Source organism: Pseudorca crassidens, chromosome 1, assembly GCF_039906515.1.
Source record: "Pseudorca crassidens isolate mPseCra1 chromosome 1, mPseCra1.hap1, whole genome shotgun sequence".
Lineage (NCBI taxonomy): Eukaryota > Metazoa > Chordata > Mammalia > Artiodactyla > Delphinidae > Pseudorca > Pseudorca crassidens.
In genome coordinates this window covers 123,895,483-123,917,070 of record NC_090296.1, presented here as the reverse complement: position 1 = coordinate 123,917,070, position 21,588 = coordinate 123,895,483, and the positions used below count along the sequence as shown (strand labels likewise).

General features: G+C 35.0%; 1 protein-coding gene across 6 annotated transcripts in view; it reads right to left on the bottom strand.

Moving 5' to 3' along the window:
• SCAPER (S-phase cyclin A associated protein in the ER) overlaps nucleotides 1-21,588 on the bottom strand; it is a 492,749-nt gene that overhangs the window by 208,211 nt on the left and 262,950 nt on the right. For all 6 annotated transcript variants that reach the window (XM_067754830.1, XM_067754870.1, XM_067754881.1 and 3 more), the window contains exon 23: nucleotides 17,942-18,068. In XM_067754830.1, coding sequence (XP_067610931.1) covers nucleotides 17,942-18,068 — 127 coding nt within the window. The remainder of the gene's footprint in view (nucleotides 1-17,941; nucleotides 18,069-21,588) is intronic.

Sequence of the window (21,588 nt, the reverse complement as noted above, 5' to 3'; positions counted from 1 at the left end):
GTTCGATGTATATACATTTACAATTTTTATAGCCTCTTGATTATTTGACTCATAATTTTATTATTATATAATTACCTTTTCTCATTATAATTTTTGACTTAAAGTCTATTTTGTCTGAAATAATGTAGCTACCCCTGCTGTCCTTTGGTTTCCATTTGCATGGAATGTCTTTTTCCATGCCTTCACTTTCAGTCTATGTGTGTTGTTAAAGGCTGAAGTGAGTCACTTGTGGCCACCACATACTGAGGTCTTTTTTAAAATCCATTCAGCCACTCTATACATTTTGATTGGAGAATTTAATCAGTTTACATTTAACATAATCATTGATGGGTAAGGACTTGCTAAAGCCATCTTACTGTCTTCTGGCTACTTTGTAGTTCCCTTATCCTTTCTTCCTCTTTTGGTATGTATTATTTTGGGGGTTTTGTTTCTTGGTTACCATGAGGCTTACATAAAACAACTTATAACAGTCTCTTATAAACTGGTAATTTGGATTGCATACAAAAGTCTACCTTTTTAATCCCTTCCCCCATTTTATTTTTTGATGTTGCAACTTGCTGCCTCTTTTTATATTGTGTAATAATTAACAAACTATTGTAGCTATAGTTACTTCTGATACTCTTGTCCTTGAACCTTTATACAAGAGTTAAGTGACTAACACACCACATTACATTATTAGAGTATTTCAAATTTGACCTTAACTTTACCAGTTTTATATTTTCATGCTACTAATTAGCATCATTTCATTTCAGCTTAAAAAACTCCTTTTAGCACTTCTTATAAGGCAGGGCTAATGTGATGAATTCCATCAGCTTTTGTTTATCTGGGAAAGTCTTTATCTCGCCTTCATTTCTGAAGGATAGCTTTGCTGGCTAACATATTCTTGGTTGGCAGTTCTTTCTTTCAGCACTTTGAAAATATCATCCTACTCTCTCCTGGCCCACATGGTTTCTGCTAAGAAATGCACTGATAGCCTTATTGGGGAGGGGTCCCTTGTATGTGAAGAATTTTGTTTCTCTAGCTGCTTTAAAAATTCCCTTTGTCTTTGACTTTAGACAATTTTATTATAATGTGTCTTGAAGATCATTTGGGATTGCAATTTTGGGGGCACCTATGAGTTTCATGAATTTGGATGTCTAAAACTCTTCCCAGATTCCCATATCTGTGAAGTTCTCAGGCATTATTTCTTTAAGTAAGCTTTCTCAAGAGACCCTTTCCTTCCCTCCCTTCTCCTAATTGGACTCCAATAATGCAGACTTTTTCTTAATGGTAGACCATGGTTCTTATTAGTTTTTCTTCACTCTTTTTCATTCTTTCTCAGGTAAATCTTACATCTCCGTTTCTTTGGGGTCAGTTGCTGGAAAACTGTGTTCCTTTGATGGTATCATATTTCATTCATGTCTTGCATTGCTATCTTCTTGTTTAAAGAAGCCATCACCTCCTCTTTTCTGACTGGCTTCAGTAGAAAAATTAATTTGGTCAGCCCTGTTAGGGATTCTAAGTTTTCTCAGAACTATGAATACACTTGCTGCATACTTCTTGCTCGTCTTCTGGGGGAATGTTAAGATTATACGCCTTCTCTTGATCCTGCAAAGCCAGGCCATGTGCTGACAGCCTCCCTTTTGCTTTCCCTAGGGTGGTGCTGAATGTTCATATTTGGGTGATTTCTCTCAATTCCCCAGAGTTGGGCCAGCTTTCTGTGTTGCTCATTAGCCACTGGCAGAGGTTTCTTCTTGCTGCTGTTAGAGGCATGCACTGGGAGCTGGCCAGGGGGTGTAGGTTTGTGTGGATGAGGTGCTGGGGTACTTGTGGACCAGTTGAGGGGATTCTAGGGCAAGGTGTCTTCAGCATCTCATGGGCAAGGTTCCTGATGGAGTCCACAATGTGGTTCATAGGATCCATGTCCCTTTGATGTTCTCCAAGAGCACTAGCTGCTGTTCTCCCAGTCACATCCAAACTCCTAGTCACACAGCATACCTCAGTATTGAGGATGGGGCTAAAAAGAAGTGGGTCTCTTTGGCAGCGTCCTGCCCAGCTGGGGAAGACTAACTCTAATATGCTCTCACAATTCCTCCTTGGGAGAAATCACAGGCCTAAAAGGTGTCTCATGGCACTCTGCTGTGCCTCCTTGGGGTAGAGGTGACACGTCCTCTTATCCTCTTCAGTGTATCCAATCTCAAAATTTTTTGCTCCAACAGTGTGATGGAACTTCCCCTGGGTCTAAATTGGTGTTCTTGGGCAGGGGGAAGACTATAGGAAATATTTAACCCACCATGTTGATGATATCACCAACTCTCATTTATTTCTTATTTAAAATTGGTTTAGTTATTCTCAACTTTATTTTTCTAAAGACTTTTAGAATTATCTTGTAATATTCCATGAAAAAGTTAATTGCAGTTTTAACTGAATTTAATTTATGTTTTAATTTGTAGAGAATTGACACTTTATAAGTCTTCACAATCACAAACATCAAGTATTTCCATTTGTTGAAATACTCTTTCCATAGAATCTCATAATTTTATCCCTAAAAGTCTTATTTTTTTAAAAAAGGTTATTCCTAGGCATATAATGGTTTCTGTTGTTATTAAGAATGAGATTAAAGCTTTTCTTTTTTACATTTGTAGTTTTTGGTCACTGGTGTCTAAGAACACAACTTAATTTGGTAAATGGATCCTGTAACCAGGAATCTTTATCGTCTTTTTGGTTTTAAGAATTTGTGAATTTTCCTGGATTCTCAACATAGACAAGCACCTTATCAGCAAATATACACAACTTTGTTTCTTTACTGCTTATCTTTTATTCAGGCATGATGTTCAGATATGTTAGCAACATACTTCACAGATATCAACCAATCAAAAGGAAGCAATGGCTTTAAACAATCCATTTGGCTGTACTGGTGCATATCAGCCAGTAATCAGCACTGCTTTTTCTTGTTATATTGAACAAGAAAATATATCGTCCAGGACCCTGAGGACAGTGAATCAATGTTTCATTATTAAATACGATGTTTTTTGCAGGTTTTTGGTAACCACCCTAAACTAGCCTCTTCTTCTTAAAATTAAATCTTTAAAATTGTTAAAAATTAGGAGTAAGTGTTGAATTTTAATTTATGCCTTTTCTGTTTCTACTAATACTGTTTTTCCCCTTTAATTTTAAAATGATGGTTTATATTAATTTATTTTTAGATGTTATATCAATCCTTTCATTTCTGTAATAAATAATAGTTGATTATGTTGCTACTAAATTTTAATTCTCACAACTGAAAGAGTTAGATATGCAATCCTACCCATATTTTTCAAAGGAGAAAAGTGAAGTTTCTGGTACTTCCCTGGTGGCGCAGTGGTTAAGACTCCACGCTCCCAATGCAGGGGCCAGGGTTCGATCCCTGCTCAGGGAACTAGATCCCACATGCATGCTGCAACTAAGAGTTCGCATGCCACAACTAAGGAGCCTGCATGCTGCAACTAAGGAGCCGGCGAGCTGCAACTAAGGAGCCCACCTGCCAAAACTAAGACCTGGTGCAACCAAATAAATAATAAAAAATAGATATATTAACAAAAAGATTAATTAAAAAAAAGAAAAGTGAAGTTTCCTACAAAGGTTAATAATCTGGCTAATCTCACAGAGCTACTGCATGGCTGATCTGGAATTTGAATTCAGGCCCATAACTACAAAGCCTGTGGTCTTAATAGCTGCATTACATTGTATCAACATCTGCCGACTGCCTAATTATTGCCATGAATTTAACATAAATTATTTCATTTAATAGTCACACAATCCTTTGGGACGTGTCAACATCATACACTTTACTGATAGGAAAGACTGAAGCCCAGATAGATTAATTAATTTGTCCAGGTTCACAAAATAAATAGGTAGCAGGTTCTAGGCCCATGCTTTTAACATTGCTCTCATCTGCTTCCTTAATATCTGCCCATTGCTGGTGCAATTTTGACCAACATCACGTGCAACTTTCAACAATCCTCTATTTCTTCATAGTTCCTGAGAATGGAATAGAGGACAACATAGATGATTTAATTTATTCTAAGGCAGAGTTTCTCCAAATGTCCATTTAAGTATCTCTAATGTCAGAAAAAAAGTGAATTTCCAGGGACATGGGGGGTATACACCAAGTAACAGCAAGAAGCATCTTCATGAGTATCTTGTTTCAAAAATAAAAAAATGTTGCATTCCTTTCCATGATATCATCTATGTTTATTTTAACCAGAAAATAGTTTTATATGACATACTATTGAGGAGGAAAATAGTTTTCTACTTGCCTTACTTCATACACAAGGTATCTGCCATGGAGTCTATTAATGTAAAAAAAATGAGCTGAACTGAAGACAGCTAGCATCAAGGTCCTTATACAGGCAATTTCTCATTTTTTAGTGTCACTATTTCCGAGAACCCAGACTTATATAAATGTGGTTAAAAACAGTAAGTGTTTACTCACTGCATCCAGCAGTCAATAACTAAGGTGAGCCCAAGAGTAGAATATTGCCAGAGAGGTAGCATGATGGAATACCGTCAGGCTGCTATGGGAAGAAACTTCAAAAAGCACATCTTACTGACAGGTAAAATCACTCATATCATGTGCTGGGCTGAAAGGATCTCTTATACAGCATTGTCTAATTACTTATTTATTTTAAATCATAACAACAATGTACTCAACAAGAACTTTATTAGTGAAGAAATAACTCTAACAATTTGTTCTTAATATTATCAGTAGCATTGTCATTTTTAGCAATGTAAATGAAGATTAAATAATTCATGGTCCTACTTCTGGTTCTCAAACATCATTTTCATGACATTTCTTGCCTAATATAATAATTGACATGCTTTGGTTAAAATTTATCAATTATTTGCCACAAAGTATTTATTCAAGAGATAATACTAAAATAGTCTTTTTCACAAAAACCTGAGTGTAAAAAATTTTTTAACAATTTTTTTTGTCGCTAATATTTGCATAAAACTGACACTCCAGGGAAGTGTACTTTTGTATCTAATAGCTTTGAGAAGCCCCCCTTAGCAATGTTCTAGGGAAAGGTGATTAACGACAGTATATCGGCATTCACCTAGCTAGATGAGTAGTGAACTTGGTTTTGTTTTCTCATGCTTAGCTCTCTTTAAGCACACCATAATCTCTCTACTTCTAAGAAGAAATGAAAAATAACCACCAAAAGGTGTGTAGCTGGGATTCAGTTATAAATAACTCTAATGTCCTATAGTTCTGGTCAGCGAACTGAATACTTTTCTGAATGAGGACCTGCACTGTTCAGTCAACACAGACAGACATTCTCTTTTTAAACTAAATCCTCTACGTGTGATACTTTTCTAAGTAGAAGATGACACACAGCTGTTTTCCAAGATTTGCAACATGGTTTGATATGAAACAGGTTGATCCTCAGTTACACAACTAGCTAACAACTCTAACAGCCATTTCTCAAAATGCTGCTGTTACAGACATTAATATCCTTCCAGTCTTAATTTATATTAAAAGTATGATTTAAAATGATACTAGAAGGTACCTCATTCAAAAATGGGAAACTAAGCAATTAAGATAAGCTCTCCTGCTGAAAACAACCAAAAAAGCTGAATAAAACATTTTTATTATTCTAAACAAATTAAAGCTACCAGAGAGAGAACTGCAAGTCAAAAATCCAGGAGAAGGTAAAAACCAAGAGACAGAAGCACAGCCCTCAAAGCTGCTTTTGCTGATCCATGAGAAACAGTTACAAAATGACACAAATTAAACCATTCCAAAAAAGATTGAAAAGTTTCATCCTCATGATAAGCCTGAAATGGAAGTCAGCCAGCCAATCCACATACTTGCAGCATGTTTAGGACACCCAAGTGGCCTGGAGAACCTTAGACCTTGAACTTGAATTAACATGGTTCCAGAAACATTAGTACTCTTAGCACCTACCAAAAATAAATGAAAATATTTCCAGAGGAAGGCACCATCATATTAGGTTTTCAATTATTCTTAAAAATTGTTCAAATACAATGACCACAAAACACATGTAAATAAATTTTAAAAGACTGAAATTATACAAAGTATCTTCTCTAACCATAAAAGAATGAAATTAGAAATCAGTAACAGAAGAAAGTCTGGAAAACTCACAAATATGTGGAAATTAAACAATACATTCTTGCACAACCAATGGGTCAAAGAAGAAATCACAAGGGAAATTAGAAAATACTTTGAAATAAGTGAAAATTAAAACACAATATAACAAAACTTATGGGATTCACTGAAAGCAGTGCTCAGAGGAAAATTTATAGATGTAAATATCTGCTTTAAAAAGAACAAAGATCTCAAATCAATAACTTAACTTTACACTTTAAGGAAGTAGAAGACCAAACTAAGCTCAAAGCTAACCCAAAACTAAAAGAAATAAAGATTAGAGTGGTGATAAACAAAATAGAGAACAGAAAAGCAAAAGAGAAAAATCAATGAAATCAAAGTTGGTTCTTTGAAAAGATCAAAAACATTGACAAACCTTTAGCTAGACTAAAGAAAAAAGAGAAGATTCAAATGACTAAAATCAGAAATGAAAGTGGGGATGTTACTATTGACCTTACAGAAATAGAAAGGATTATGACAGCATACTATGATCAATTATATGCCAGCAAGTTAGATAACCTAGATGAAATGGACAAATTCCTAGAAACATGCAAACTACTAAAACTGAGTTAAGAAGGAATAGAAAACTGGAATATATTTGTTAACAAGCAAAGAGACTGAATCAGTAATCAAAAACCTCTCAACAAAGAAAAGCCTCGAACCAGATGGTTTCACTGGTCAATTCTACCAAACATTTAAAGAATTAATACCAATCCTTCTCAAATTATTCCAAAACACAGAAGTAGAGAGAACACTTCTTATCTCATTCTATGAGGCCTGTATCATCCTGATAATACAGCTAGACAAAGATATCAGAAGAAATTCTAGACTAGTACCCCCTATGAGTATAGATGCAAAAGTTCTCAACAATTACAATTATCAGCATGTAATGAAAAATAAACAGGTTAAAAAGGAAACAAGACATCACAAGAAAGAATGTGTAAAAACACACACTGAAAGATGTGAGATATTAAGGTTATTAGACACCGATTGTAAAATGTTTTCTGTGTATAAATAAAAAATAAGCTTGAAAATATCTGCAAAGAACATGCAATTATAAAAAAAGGTCATAGCAGGTGTGAAAAAGAGCAAACAGGCTTTCTAGACATAGAAAATTGAATACTGTGGTTAAAATTAAGAATCTCATGGATAGTTTTAAGAGTGTATCAGAGACAACTGGGGAGAGAATAAATTAAAACAGAGAAGCTAGAAGAAACTCACATATCTACAAAACTTTGATTTACGACAGATGAGGCACCAAAGAACAGTAGGGGAAACTAGTGTTTTCAATAAATGGTGCTCAAAAAATTAAGCACCCAGATGGAAAAAAAAAATGAAATTAAACCTTACAATAAGCAGAAAAATTAATTCCAGGCAGATAATAAACTAAAAGTAAAGGCAAAACTATAAAACTTCAAGAATAAAATATAGAAAAAGACTTCTTGACTCAGGAATGGGACAATAGTTTATAAAGAGCAAAAACTATTAACCATAGAATACTGATAACTCTTTGCACACTAAAATTAAGAAATACTATATGATACCACTTATATGTGGAATCTAGAAAATACAACAAGCTAGTGAACAAAACAAAAAAGAAACAGACTCACAGATATAGAGAACAAACCAGTGGTTACCGGGGGGGAGAAGGACGGGGGGACACTACCATATTGTGGTAGTAGATTAAGAGGTACATGCTATTATGTATAAAATAAGCTACAAGTATATATTGTACAACACAGGGAATATAGCCAATATTTTATAATAACTATAAATTGAGTATAACCTTTAAAAATTGTGAATCACTATATTGTACACTTGTAACTTATATAATATTGTATATAAACTATACTTCAGTTTTTAAAAAAAGAACTGTTCATCAAAAGAACCAAAAGAGAGTAAAAAGACAGCTGAGTAATAGAAATAGGTATCTTTAATACACTTCAAAAACATAGAACTGGTATCCAGAACGTAGAAAGAATTCTTACAAATCAGCAGAAAAGTGAGCAAAAGATTTGAACAGGCATGTCACAAGAGAATTCAAATGGCCAAGCAATATGAATAGGTGCCCAAACCTACCTGCCAATAGAGATGCACATTAAACTACAGCAAGCATACTACTACATACCCACAAGATTGGCAAAAATTAAAAAGTCTGATAACATCAAGTGTTAGAAAAGGAGAAAGAAACAGGACTTTTATACTCTGCTGTCAGTAGAGTGGCTTGGTACAACTTATCTGGAAAACAATACAGCATTATCAAGAAAAGTTAAAGGTACACATACCCTATAACCCAGGAATTCCACTCCTTAGGGAAATTCTTGCACATGAGTACAAGAATACATGTTTAGAAGCACATTTTTTATAAAAACAACCCAAATTTCCATCAATGGTGAAATGGGTAAGTGCTACTGTGGCAAATTTATATAATGACACAGTACATACAGCAATGGAAAAAACCCTCTACACAACATAAATTCTTAAATACATAAACCTGATAGACGCCAAGACACAAAAATACAGAGAGTAGCATTCCATTTATATAAAGTTCAAAACTAGACATGTTTAAACTAACATATATTATTTAGGAATGGATCCTTAGGGAGTAAAACCATACAGAAAATTTTTAAAAAGTGGTTTCCAAAAAGTCAAAGTAATAATTTATCCAAATATTAAAAGAAATGCATGATTGGCAAAATAAATGTAGGTGGGTTGCAGGGTTCGAGATGCTGGCAATGTTCTATTTCTCGAACAAGTAGTCACCAGGGTTTCTTGCTGTTATAATCATTTTTCTGTGCAAGTGTGTTTTACACAAATTTCTGTGTGTTGTATTACATAAGAGGTTTTTTTTAAGACGAGGTTTTTTAAAAAGAATTTTAAAAGAGTTTACAAAGAGTTAATGTGCATAATCAGAAAATATCACAAGTTGTGTAAAAAAACGTTACTATAAGCTAGCAGTACAAATATTCATCACTGAGTTTTTATAACAAATTTATTTGCTTTTAAAAGAGCACTCTTCAAAAAGAAGCCACAATAAGTGATTTCACACGAGATGACTAAAATAGTGTGTTTTTATAAAGGCAAGCCTCAACATCTGAAAAATAATATAAGCTATTTTGGAATCATGATTATCTAATTTTTTTTGTTTTTTACTGAGACATAGTTTACATAAAATGCACAGATTTAAGTATTTGGTTTGATGACTTTTGGCAATTGGACACACCTATATAACCACATCTAAAACAAAATACACAAACACTTCCTCCTTTCTTTTCCTTCACTGTTTCTTTTTAAAAAATACAAACCATATACATATTAAATTTCCGTATGATTCTTAAAATAACAATTCCATTTTCCTTATATTAATTGTCTAATGCAAGCTAGTTGAAGAAGTATCAGAAACATTTTCATTTTACTTTGGGCCATACGATACACTTGTCACCTTCTGACAAGATATGGGTGTCATACAAGCTATACAGTTACTTGTCAGCTGCTACGAGGAAACAACTACATAAATTGAGAACACAGTAAGTGAGGGGATCAAAATAAGACGATCCTACGACTGAATGTTTTCCAGTTCCTCTCAAACTGAAGAGTTCCAGCTGAAAATAAGAGAAGTAAAACCTAATGCAACCATGAGGTTTGGAGGATAGACAGTGTCTACCAGGACCTGGACACAATTTTCTGAACACAATTAGGTTGAAATAGTTCTTAGGGGTTAGTGGTTTATCTTCTCTAGGCATGTGTTAAATAGCCACAAAAAGCAGAAAAAAGGGGAGTGGGGTGAGGAAGGGTTTCTACCTTTCTACCTTCCACAGTTTTTTGTTGGTGGAATTTTGCAAGATAAATTTCAAAAACACCAAAGTAAGACGGGGTTTGCTATAGGTATGACAAAGTCAATTGTGATTTGACATCTCAATTCAGTTAAATTATGAATGCTGTCAGCTACGTGGTTTACTTATTCAGGTTCAAGAGATTCACAGCTGAATCCCTATTTAAATTTGGCAGGATTCTAAAAAAGTCAGGAAAGGCAACTGGACAAAATCCACGTCCAATCCATTTGCTTAAAGTGTTTACTTATAGTAACAGCATACAAATGTCTCATGTTACTGATAAACCACAGAAAGCTTGTGGGATGCTGTTACTATCCAAACTTAAATGTAATGTTCATTATGGCAGAGTAATGAGAAAGTCAATAAAAATACAAATCACATTTACTTAGAACCAATTTAATACAATGGCAAGTATGATGAAAGTGCCTTTGCATATATGAGAATGTTTTAGAAACTCTTATTTGAAATAATTAAACATTTCTGCAACGGAAGTGTCTTTGGAGCAATTTATTTTAACTTGAACTTTAATTATATTGTGAAACATAAACATACATTAAGACAGAAAAAAAAGAAAACATTTAGTACAATTTTAAAGAATAATTATAATTTGAACATAACATCACCATCTGGTCAAGAAAAAAGAAGACTAGAAGCACTCAAGAAGCCACTTAGGTAAATCTTCCTGATCATACCATTCACCCTCCTCTTTGGATAATCATTATCCTGATTTTGACGAGAAATATTTTCCGTATCTTCTTTATAGTTTTACCACCTATGTATACAGTCTAAAAGAATAATGTTACCTTTGTCTATCCTTAAAGTTTATGTAACTGGAAATGTAACAGTATATAAATATATGTTGGCGACTTGTGACTACACATTGTGAGATACACCCATGTTGTTACCCATAACTGTAGTTCATTCATTTTTTTTTTAAACATCCTTATTGGAGTATAATTGCTTTACAGTGGTGTGTTAGTTTCTGCATTATAACAAAGTGAATCAGCTATACATATGCATATATCCCCATATCTCCTCCCTCTTGCGTCTCCCCATTCATTTTTACTGTTGAACAATATTCCATTACATGAACATACCATAATTAATATATTCAGCTGTTGATGGATACTTGGGTTATCTTCCATATTTGGTAATTATAAACAATGCTGCTATTGAACATTTGTGTACGTGTCTCCTGGTGCATATATGCATTAATTTCTCTAGGGTAGAAACCTAGAAGTAAAATATGATATGCATGCCTTCAACTTTAATTGATCCTGGGCATACATCAGAGAAAACCATAATTCCAAAAGATACGTACACCCCAAGGTTCACTGCAGCACTACTTACAATAGCCAGGACATGGAAGCAAGTTAAATGTCCATCAACGGATGAATGGATAAAGAAGATGTGGTACATATATACGATGGAATATTACTCAGCCATAAAAAAGAACAATATAATGCCATTTTCAGCAACATGGATGGACCTAGAGATTGTCATACTGAGTGAAGTAAGTCAGACAGAGACAAATATCATATGATATCGCTTACATGTGGAGTCTAAAAAACTGGTACAAATGAACTTATCTACAAAACAGAAACAGAGTCACAGATATAGAAAACAAACTTATGGTTACCAAAGGGGAAAGTGGAGGGGTGGATAAATTGGGAGATTGGGATTGACATATACACACTACTATATATATTGATAAAATAGATAACTAATAAGAACCTACTGTATAGCACAGGGAAACTCTACTCAATACTATAATGAACTATATGGGAAAAGAATCTAAAAAAGAGTGGATATATGCATATGTATAACTGATTCACTTTGCTGTACAGCAGAAACTAACACAACACTGTAAATCAACTATACTCCAATAAAAATTAATGAAAAAAAATAAACTTGTAGTACCAACTTATATTATCACAAACAGTGTATGAGCATTCCCATTGCTCTAGATCTTTGCAGATACTTGGTATTTTCAGTGTTTAATTTTTGCCATTGTGATAGGTGAATCACAGTACCACACTGCGTTTTTTATTTGGATTTTCCTGATTAATAAAGAGATTGACTATCTTTGCATCTATTTATTGGCTAATTAAGTTTCTCCTTTTGGTTTTGTTTTGGTTTGTTTTTTTTCCGCTGCACTGTGTGTCATGTGGGATCTTAGTTCCCCGACCAGGGATCAAACCTGTGTCCCCTGCATTGGGAGTAAGTTCCTCCTTTTGGAATGCCTATTCTCTTGATCATTTTCCTACTGGGTTGTTGGTAGGTTTTTTTTTTTTTTTCCCTCATTAATTTGTAGGAATTCCTTATATACTCTGGATATCCTTCTTCATGGGTTGTACATATAAAGATCTTCTCCCATTCTGTTCTCTTGTCTTTCTACTCTTTTTTCTGGTGTCTTTTGAGGAATAGAAGTTCCTATTTTAATGCAAATTTATCAACACTTCCCTTTATGGTTAATGTCTTTTTTTGTCCAGGCAAAACCCCAAAGTCAAGAAGATATTCTTCTCTTATTTCCGAAAGGCTTTTTTTTTCTTTTTACATTTAGGTCAATCTGGAATTAATTCTTTGTTTATGATGTGAGGTAAGGTCAAGTTTCATTTTTTAAAAATGAGGATATTTAATCATTATAGCATCATTCACAAAATAGACCATACTTTCCCCTAATGCTTTACAGTGCCTCCTTTTTCCATACATACATAAACAAGCATACACATTTGAATAGGACTATTTATGTTTTTAATTGTGTTCCATTTTTCTTTTTCTCCATCTTTCCTCCAACAGCACACTTTCTTAATTACTGCAGCTTTAAGCAAGAGATATGAATAATCTAATCCATGAACATGATAGATTTATTCCTATATAATATTTTGATATCATAAATACAATTGATTTTTTTTATACTCTCCTTGTATCTAGTGGCCTTGTTAAACTTATTTATTAGCTTATGATGTTAGCTATGTTTTTTTTTTTGTAGATACAATTTGTCAGATTAAGGAAATTCCATTCTATTCCTGGTTTACCATCATGAATTGTTTGGCTGCTGAATTTACCAAATGTTTTTACTGCATCTTTCGAGATGATCATTTTTTTTTCTTTTTTCTTCTATTAATATAAGCTATGATTGATTTTCCAACATTAAACCGAACTTGAATATCCTGAATAAATCCAACTTTGTTGTTATATATTATTCTTTTAATACATTGCATGATTTGGTTTGCCAAAATTTTGTTTAGGAAATCTGAATCCAAGTTCATGAATGAGATCGGCTTGTAATACGATTTTCTCCAATTTCACTATGATGTCTGTAGGTGTGTATTTCTCTTTATTTACCTGGCTTGAGCTTCATTTGGCTTCATGAATCTGTGGGTTGATTTAGAAGTTTTAGAAAGTGCTAAATGATGATGACTTCAAATAATGTTTCTACTCCTCTACTCTCCTTCTGAATAACTATACATACATTAGGCATTTTCACTACATATTATATGCCTCTTACACTCTTCTCTGGGTTTTCCATGTCATCTTCTCTCCATGTTTCAGTCTGGATTCTTTCTTATGACCTACCTTACAGTATACTAATTCCCTGTCCAGCTGGTTTATTCTGCTGTTATCTCACGTACAGTTTTCTTGATTTTAATTACTAAAATATTCAGTTCCAAAACTTCTATTTTCTTTCAAATGTGCTGTACCTTTAAAAAAATAATTAATACTTATATCGTTGAACATAATAGGCATAGTTCTAGAGCTCCTATTGGCCTGTTTCTATTGATTTTTATCCATGTTGTCTTGCCTTTTATACGCCTAATTATCTTTCTCTGTCAGACAGTATATTTGAAAATTATTTTGTTGAAGTAATTTGAGACTTAGGTTGATTATTATCTTCCTCCAGAGTAGACTATCCATTTGCTTTTGTTAGGTACCTGGGGGTATTAGCAATTCAAGATCACTTTACTGCTTTTTCCAATGATGGGATTTTCCCAGCTACCAGATGATTTGCCGTTTATCTGCTGTCTGTGCAACGACTGGCATACTTCCTGTTTATACTTCCTGTTAAGGTCCCAACCCAAAACATGGGTTTTTGGCCACTGTCCTACGACTTACAGTTCTAGACTCCAACAATTTTTCCCCACCAGTTCTGCAATAATATCAAAAGTACTACTCAGCTTCTCATCTACCCCTTTTGGATCACCAATTGTACCCAGCCCCAAAATGCCTGCCATGTTCCCAGATCTTAGACCAGTAATTCTTCACTACTTTATTAGCAATTCAGTTCCAGTTTGTATTTTGTCCAGCTTTATTCATTGTCATCAGTGAGAGGACTATTCTGAGTTACCTCCTCTGTCATTGCTGTTAGGTCTATAACTAAATATTTTCAAGCTTATCTTTTGTTTCCTTAACACGTAAAAGAACAGTTTTATGATCTGTGACTGGTATTTACAAAGCCTTGCAGTTCTAGTTTCTGCTTGCTCTTACTCATAATGACTTATCCACTTTTGTGCTTGTTTTTTGACTGCAGCTATTCGTTCTTATAAAATTACTTGACAAAAATTACCTGAGGCCTAGGATAAAGGTGTCTTCTTCCACTTAGGACTCGCATTTCCTTCTGCCAGGTTTCTAGGGGATGCTACTAACCAATCTGGGACTATTTTAAACTCACTTCACCATTTGATATAATACGGGTAATGTGAACTTGGACTGCAAATCTACTCCAGGGCTGGATTATGGTTATAACTTCTGCACTATACCGAGACACTTTCTTTGCAGTCTCTGAGGTCAGGTGAGAGGGTTCACCATTACGTCGGGGAGCAGGCTATGGTGATTTTGGTGAAGGGAAAATCTCCTATTAGACTTCATACCTTAGGTAGCCCTTAGGCTTTTACTTTTGTCTCCCTACCCCATGAGGCCTGCAAAATCGTAATTCACATTTGCCAGCCTGGCAAATACTCTTGGGGCATTCAGTTATAAGCAAAACTGTCTAAACTCTTGCTTTTTCTTTGGCCTGATAACTCTTTATTTCTCCTTAGCTCTTTGATGCTTTTAAGAAAATTACTTTTAAATTTTTTCCAGAATTTTTAGATGTTTTTGATGGTAGAGTTGGTGCAAGTTCCCTAGATCACCATATTTCTTACAGAAGTGGCTGCGGTTTGTTAAAAAGCATAATACATGCAAGAAAGCTTACAAACGTTTTATTTCTGAACAGAATCAGAGAACCCAAAAAGCCAGAAGGGACGTGAGACACACAGTAAGTATTCCAAAACCCAGGTCTCCTCAGTTTCCAAACCTCTTTTGTGACAAGAGCATTTTTGTGCATCACACATTTAACCTGTTAGTCCTAAAAACATTTCTCAGAACTTCAGAAAAATTACCTAAGGAAACTGTGTCAAAGCAGTAACAGAAAGCATCAGTGTGTTGAGGTCTAAATTAGAGGACAAAGACCTCAAGATTAATCTCTCACCATTCCTCAGTGAGTGCCTGCCCAAGTTCTACCAGTCCCCCACCCCCACACCCATCACTTCTAGGCTGTCTTCAAATCCTTCACTGGGTACTTGGCTTTGGTGTTAATGATTTTGTTACTCCAGGCAGTTTTCCAAACAAAAAGGAATGGTTATTTATAATTCCTAGACTGAAATCATAAATACCATCATCAGCTGAATTACACTGAAATGTCCGTATAACTCTATGAACAGAAGTTCACATAAAGTTAGTCTGTCTTGGCTAGGTAAAAAGGATTTTAGTTATAAAAGTTGCAAAAGGATCTTATTGTAGGTAAGTTTAGACTCTTAGGTGGTCCTGCAGTGTATACTCTGAGGACAGCTTTGCAGCAAGGTTCCTGACACAGATCATTTAGGCTGGGAGCCAGATAACATTTTTCTCCCTCAAATTATAAGGGATCAGTGGTATTCCAGTAAATTGCCCCTTTGTGAATGAAATAACTTTACTTAGATTTTCATACTGAAATACCATACTGAATACCTTTCTTATACAGATCATTTTACTTTTTCCTCAAAAATTTTGTGATTACTTCAGTCTGAAACAGTATTCATGAGATACGGTATACATGGTGGTATCTTCAAGCAAATGCCTTTTAGTTCAAAGTATAAGTACCCTTTATAAAAAAAAAATCAGTATCTGCTAATTTTAAAATAATTAGAGATTTTTCCAAGGTATATAAAACCTCCAAACACTCCACCTAGTACATGTTGGACAACTAACAGCTTCTGAACTCTCTCATACTCTGAAAGGGACATGTTATACAAAAGAACTGACTCTATGTGGCTCTGCCATGATATCACAGTGAATATGCTGCTCTCAGTTCCTATAGAGGATTGTATTTTCTGATGCCAAAATGCAGCTGAGCACTATCTTGTAAAGCTGATCATTTATATGACTGAAAACCTGGTAATTCCACCCATGAGGCATATCCCCTAGAGTAGAACACTGATTCTCAAAGTATAGTCCCTGGACCAGCAGCATCAGTGTTACTTGGGAACATATTAGAAATACAAATTCTTGGGACCCACTCCAGACCAACTGAATCAGAAATCCAAGGTGTTTTAACAAGTCCTCTAGGTGATTCTGATGCAGACTAAAGTCTGAGGCTCCCTGCTTTAGAGAAATTCTTGTTCACTTGCTCTGATACAAGAATTGTTTGAGCAGAATTGCCCCTTCTCTCTCTACCTCTCCCCACCGCCCCCCCACAAACATCCAATCCCAAAAATGAACATCTACTGTCAGGAGAACAATATAAAAAAATGTACTACTAACACAATGTAGTACTCACTATACAACAGAGAAAATAAATGAAAAACAGCTACATTTACAAGCTTAAATAAAACTTAGACCCATAATTTTGATTGAAAAAAATCACGTTAAGTCTGCAGTGTGATATTTTATAAAGGTTAAACACAAGCAAAACTAAATAATATATTATTTAAATATATATTTATGTGATAAAGCAATAACACTATTTTTAAAAAACAAAGAAAGGATACCCCTTTAATTCTGTACAGTACTTCCCTCAGAGGGAGCAGAGGCAAGGGGATAGGGTGAGGAAGGAACACAGTGGGAACCATAAATGTACTGGGATCAATCTAGTTCTTAGGTTGGTCATGAGATTGCAGCTGTTCACGTATTTATGTAATTTTTATCACTACATTCTTTTGTATATATAAAATATTATATAATACATTTTAAACCCAGAAAACAAAAAAATGCAGCTCATAAACAAAGATAGTCATTACCTTAAGTAGAAAAATTAGAAACCACCTAAGTGATATAAATTGTATAAATTGTGATATGTTCATTCAGTAAAAAAGAATTTTAAAATATATGAGAAAAAATTTATGATAAAATGAGTTAGATAAAATAATGTAAAAAATGTACAGTAAAAGGATTAGAAAAAATACAATAAAATGTCAATAGTGGGGATTACAGGGAGTTTTGTTTCTTCTTTGTACATTTAAATTTTTCTATAGTGAATAATAAATACTTTAAAAATCATTAAGGATTTTTAAAACTGTCACTGAAACATTTAATAACTCTAAGTCATTAAAGAAAACTACCAAATCTTCCATTGGAAACAGGAAGGAAGTTGGTATTTTGTGAAAATCTGTGATATATGAGCTTTATAATTCAAAGTTTTATATTTTCTGCCATAAAACTGTGTATCTTTACTACTCTGATTTCATTTAAAATAATTTCATGTTGTTTGTGTGGGAGGAAATATGACTGAGAAAACCATGACCTAAAGAATATATTTTTGCCATAGAGGACGTCAATTAAAACAACTAAAAACAACTTCGATATCCTTAAGAACAAAAAGAAAAAATATCCACCAATGGTTGACCAGCTTTTGGAAACACCGAAGAAACACATATACTGAGAGTCTGCCTTATAGCCCCAGGGCCCATCATAATAAGAAAGAAACATAAAGATTAAGGCCAGAGGCCAGAGATTAGTTACATACCTCTTTTTCCAATATTCTAGCGACCTCACCAAGGGTACGATCTAAAGCAGAAACCTTATTGTTTGCCCATGAGCCACTGTCTTGTACTTGTAGTTGTTTTAGAAGATCTTTGGCTAATCGCTGAAGCCTTGGATACAAAATGAAAGAGAAGAATGGCATGAATGTATTAGACTATAATATTTCGTTTTCCTAAATATTTTTAAACAAATGTTACTTTCATTATTGTATTAGAAACTGCTTCATAGAGCACCTAAGGGGAAGAAAAACAAACCACTCCTAAGGCTGGTATTATCCTATGTTCACAAACATCAATCTAGTCCTTGTGACACAAAATAGATCTAGAGGACAGTACTGTCCATTCACAGGATTAGCTGGAGCAATTGCTGCCATCAGTTTCCACGTGACCCTTAAACTAGAACAGAATTGGAGATGGGGAAAGGTGAGAGTATGATGGCAGAGAAAATGAGTATAAGACCCTGAGCAGGTTTTCATATTTTGATTTAAATCTTCAAGGTAGCCTTGGATACCATGTTATAAGCACTGTAAACTCTCAGAATATCAAACTCTCCATTTTCCAATTTACAGGCAATTTGGGGATTTCCTGCCACTGCTGATGTCATTTAGACAATAGAGCAATTATTTCCTTTTCACCAAGAATAACACATATTTCCTAGATCGTAAGATTCTTTAGTAAGGGGAACGTATGTAATATTTCTTTGAAGCCCTTACTTCTTCTGTTTCATATACCTTACTCTTTGATCAATCTTCCTCTCCTTTCAACTTACTTGCTTGAGTATCCTACCAGCAGATACTCACCAGACACTTTCCCAGATCTCTCCACTTTTCCCCTACGCATCATCTCCCTGTTGCCTTACTTCCATTTTTATCTATGATTGATTCCATAGGCCATCATTATAATCACTTTCTTGTAAACGTGTGCTACATTCCCTTTCTGTTGTTCTGTTACTCCTACAGCTAACCCCCAGCCATGGTAACAATCATTAATGTTTGTTTAGTGGGCCAGGCATCCCTCTCAGTGCCTTGCATACATTAATTTATTTAGCTGGATTAGTGAACATCTGCCTGCCTTTTCCATTTTTGATACTGAGAAGCAGTCATACCATGCAAAAGACTGGTATGACTACAGATTCAGAATCTTACTAATATACGTTTGTCTAGTCTGCTCACTCTCCTACAAAGACTTGCTTCATATATTGCTCAATCTCCTCACAACTCCACCCATTCCTTTCTCCCCATTACTTTCACATATGAAGATCTTACATCTTATAGAGAAAATGGAAGCTACTGGAACCAGAAAATCTTTCTGCCACAAAATCTACAAGGATATCAGCACTTCACCCATACTCTCCCTTATTTCTCCTATTACAATCAAGGAAGACTGATTCCTCCCATGTAGGGCTAGTCTTGCCACACAGGCTCTGTATGCACGAGGTCTTCCTGGATCTAAATCCCGCTCTTCCTGCTTCAGTGTCTTTGCAAATGCTATTCATTCATTCCTCTGAAATGCTTCCCCCACCTCCACATTATCTAGAAAATTCCTACTTATCCCTAAGTTTTTAGGCCAAACATTGCTTTCTCTGATTTGACTATTCCTTCAAATCACTTATTACAAGTCTCTCCCATGCAGAGATTTACAACAGAACTTTTGGTAATGATGGGAATGTTCCATGTCTGTACTGTCCAACATGGTGGCTGCTAGCCAAATGTACCTATTGTGCACTTGAAATATAGTTAGTGTGACTGAGGAACTAAATTTTAAGTTTTATTTAATTTTAGTAATTTAAAAAGCCATATGTGGCTAGAAGCTATCATACTGGACAGTGCAGAAGCACAGTATTAACTTCATAAGACAGGGTTCTTTTCTTTTTTTTATTATTAATTAATTAATTTATTTTTGGCTGCATTGGGTCTTCCTTGCTGCACATGGGCTTTCTCTAGTTGCAGCGAGCGGGGGCTACTCTTCGTTGTGGTGCACGGGCTTCTCATCGTGGGGGATTCTCTTCGTTGTGGAGCACAGGCTCTAGGTGCGAGGGCTTCAGTAGTTGTGGCACGTGGGCTCAGTAGTTGTGACTCGTGGGCTCTAGAGCACAGGCTCAGTAGTTGTGGTGCACAGGCTTAGTTGCTCCGTGGCATGTGGGATCTTCCTGCACCAGGGATCGAACCTGTGTCCCCTGCATTGGCAGGTGGATTCTTAACCACTGCGCCACTACAGAAATCCCGAGACAGGGTTCTTGTCGACCCATTCACCATCTTATCCGTAGCACCTCTAGATAAGTACCCTCAATAGATATTTAATGATGAATGGTCTAAGAAGAAATTTCTTCTTTACATTAATATTAATAGTATCCATAACCTCATATGTTACAAAATGCTTTCATGTACATGATCATTTTTAGTCCTCTGAAAAACACTGTCCATCCCTGTTTGAAAAATGACGACGCCAAGGCTCAGGCAAATTAGGTGACTTTCCCAAGGCCTCACGACTGGTAAATGTATTATTGGGACTAGAAACCTAGGCCTTTAATCTTCAAATTTCATGCTTTGTCTCCACACCATATTAGTCAATTCAAATAAGGAAATTTCATTCACAAATGAATAATATCTTAAAATATAATTTCATCTAGAAATGTATTTATGTAAAAAAACTGAACTCCTCAAAGAATACAACAGTAATTGCAGCTCAAAAAGGCCCTGGTGAACTCCAGTTTAAACCTAAGCTATCCATATGAAGTTTACTTTGATAAGTCAAGGAATAAATACAAACTCTAAAATCAGAAATACCTATGCTTAAACTCTGGCTCCAGAACATACCACATATGTAAACCCTGGGGAGGTTATTTATCTACTTTCAATCTCAGTTTCTTCAACTTGAAAGTGGAGATTTTATATATATATATATATTTTTTTCTTTCGAACTTCTGAAGATTAGAGATAATTAATGTGATGTACCTAACAGCATTCACTAAAGTAGACATTCAATAAATGACCAACTCTTATTACTATTCATTGACAGAAAGTCTCAACCTAACAAAAGGAAAAAGGGAATATAAAAAATACAAAAATAGAATAAGAGCAACATACTTCTTTTCTTCCTAATCGAATATGGGCTAGAGTCCCATCCGATTAAAGTTACTGACCTTATCATGTGGATGAATATTGGCAGCGAACTTCATTGTGTGACAGATAAGTAGCCACTTCAGCTTTTGGCTGAATAAAGCCTGCACACCATGTAACTGAATATCCAGCCATAGCAATGGATGCATATGAATCTAGCACTATTCTTACCAAGAATGCTCACATTCCACTGAAAACCAGGGGTATTTAGGGAGGCACAAGGGCCATTTTAATTCACAGAATACAAGAGGCTTGTATTTCACCCTGAGGTAAATCAAATCTGGGATTCATATGAACCTATCTTTCAAGGAAGAATGCCAAATCAAGGGGATGCTTAGGTAACATGAGCTAAACCTCTGTTTTATTCCCTGCCTCCAAAGAAGTACCACAAATAATACAGCCCCTCTCAAGAAAAACATTAGATTTTGATTCATACTATAAATAATGATAGAATGTCACAGGACTCAAGCCCTGAAAGCTGTATTTTCCCTACAGGGCAAGAACAGGAGCTG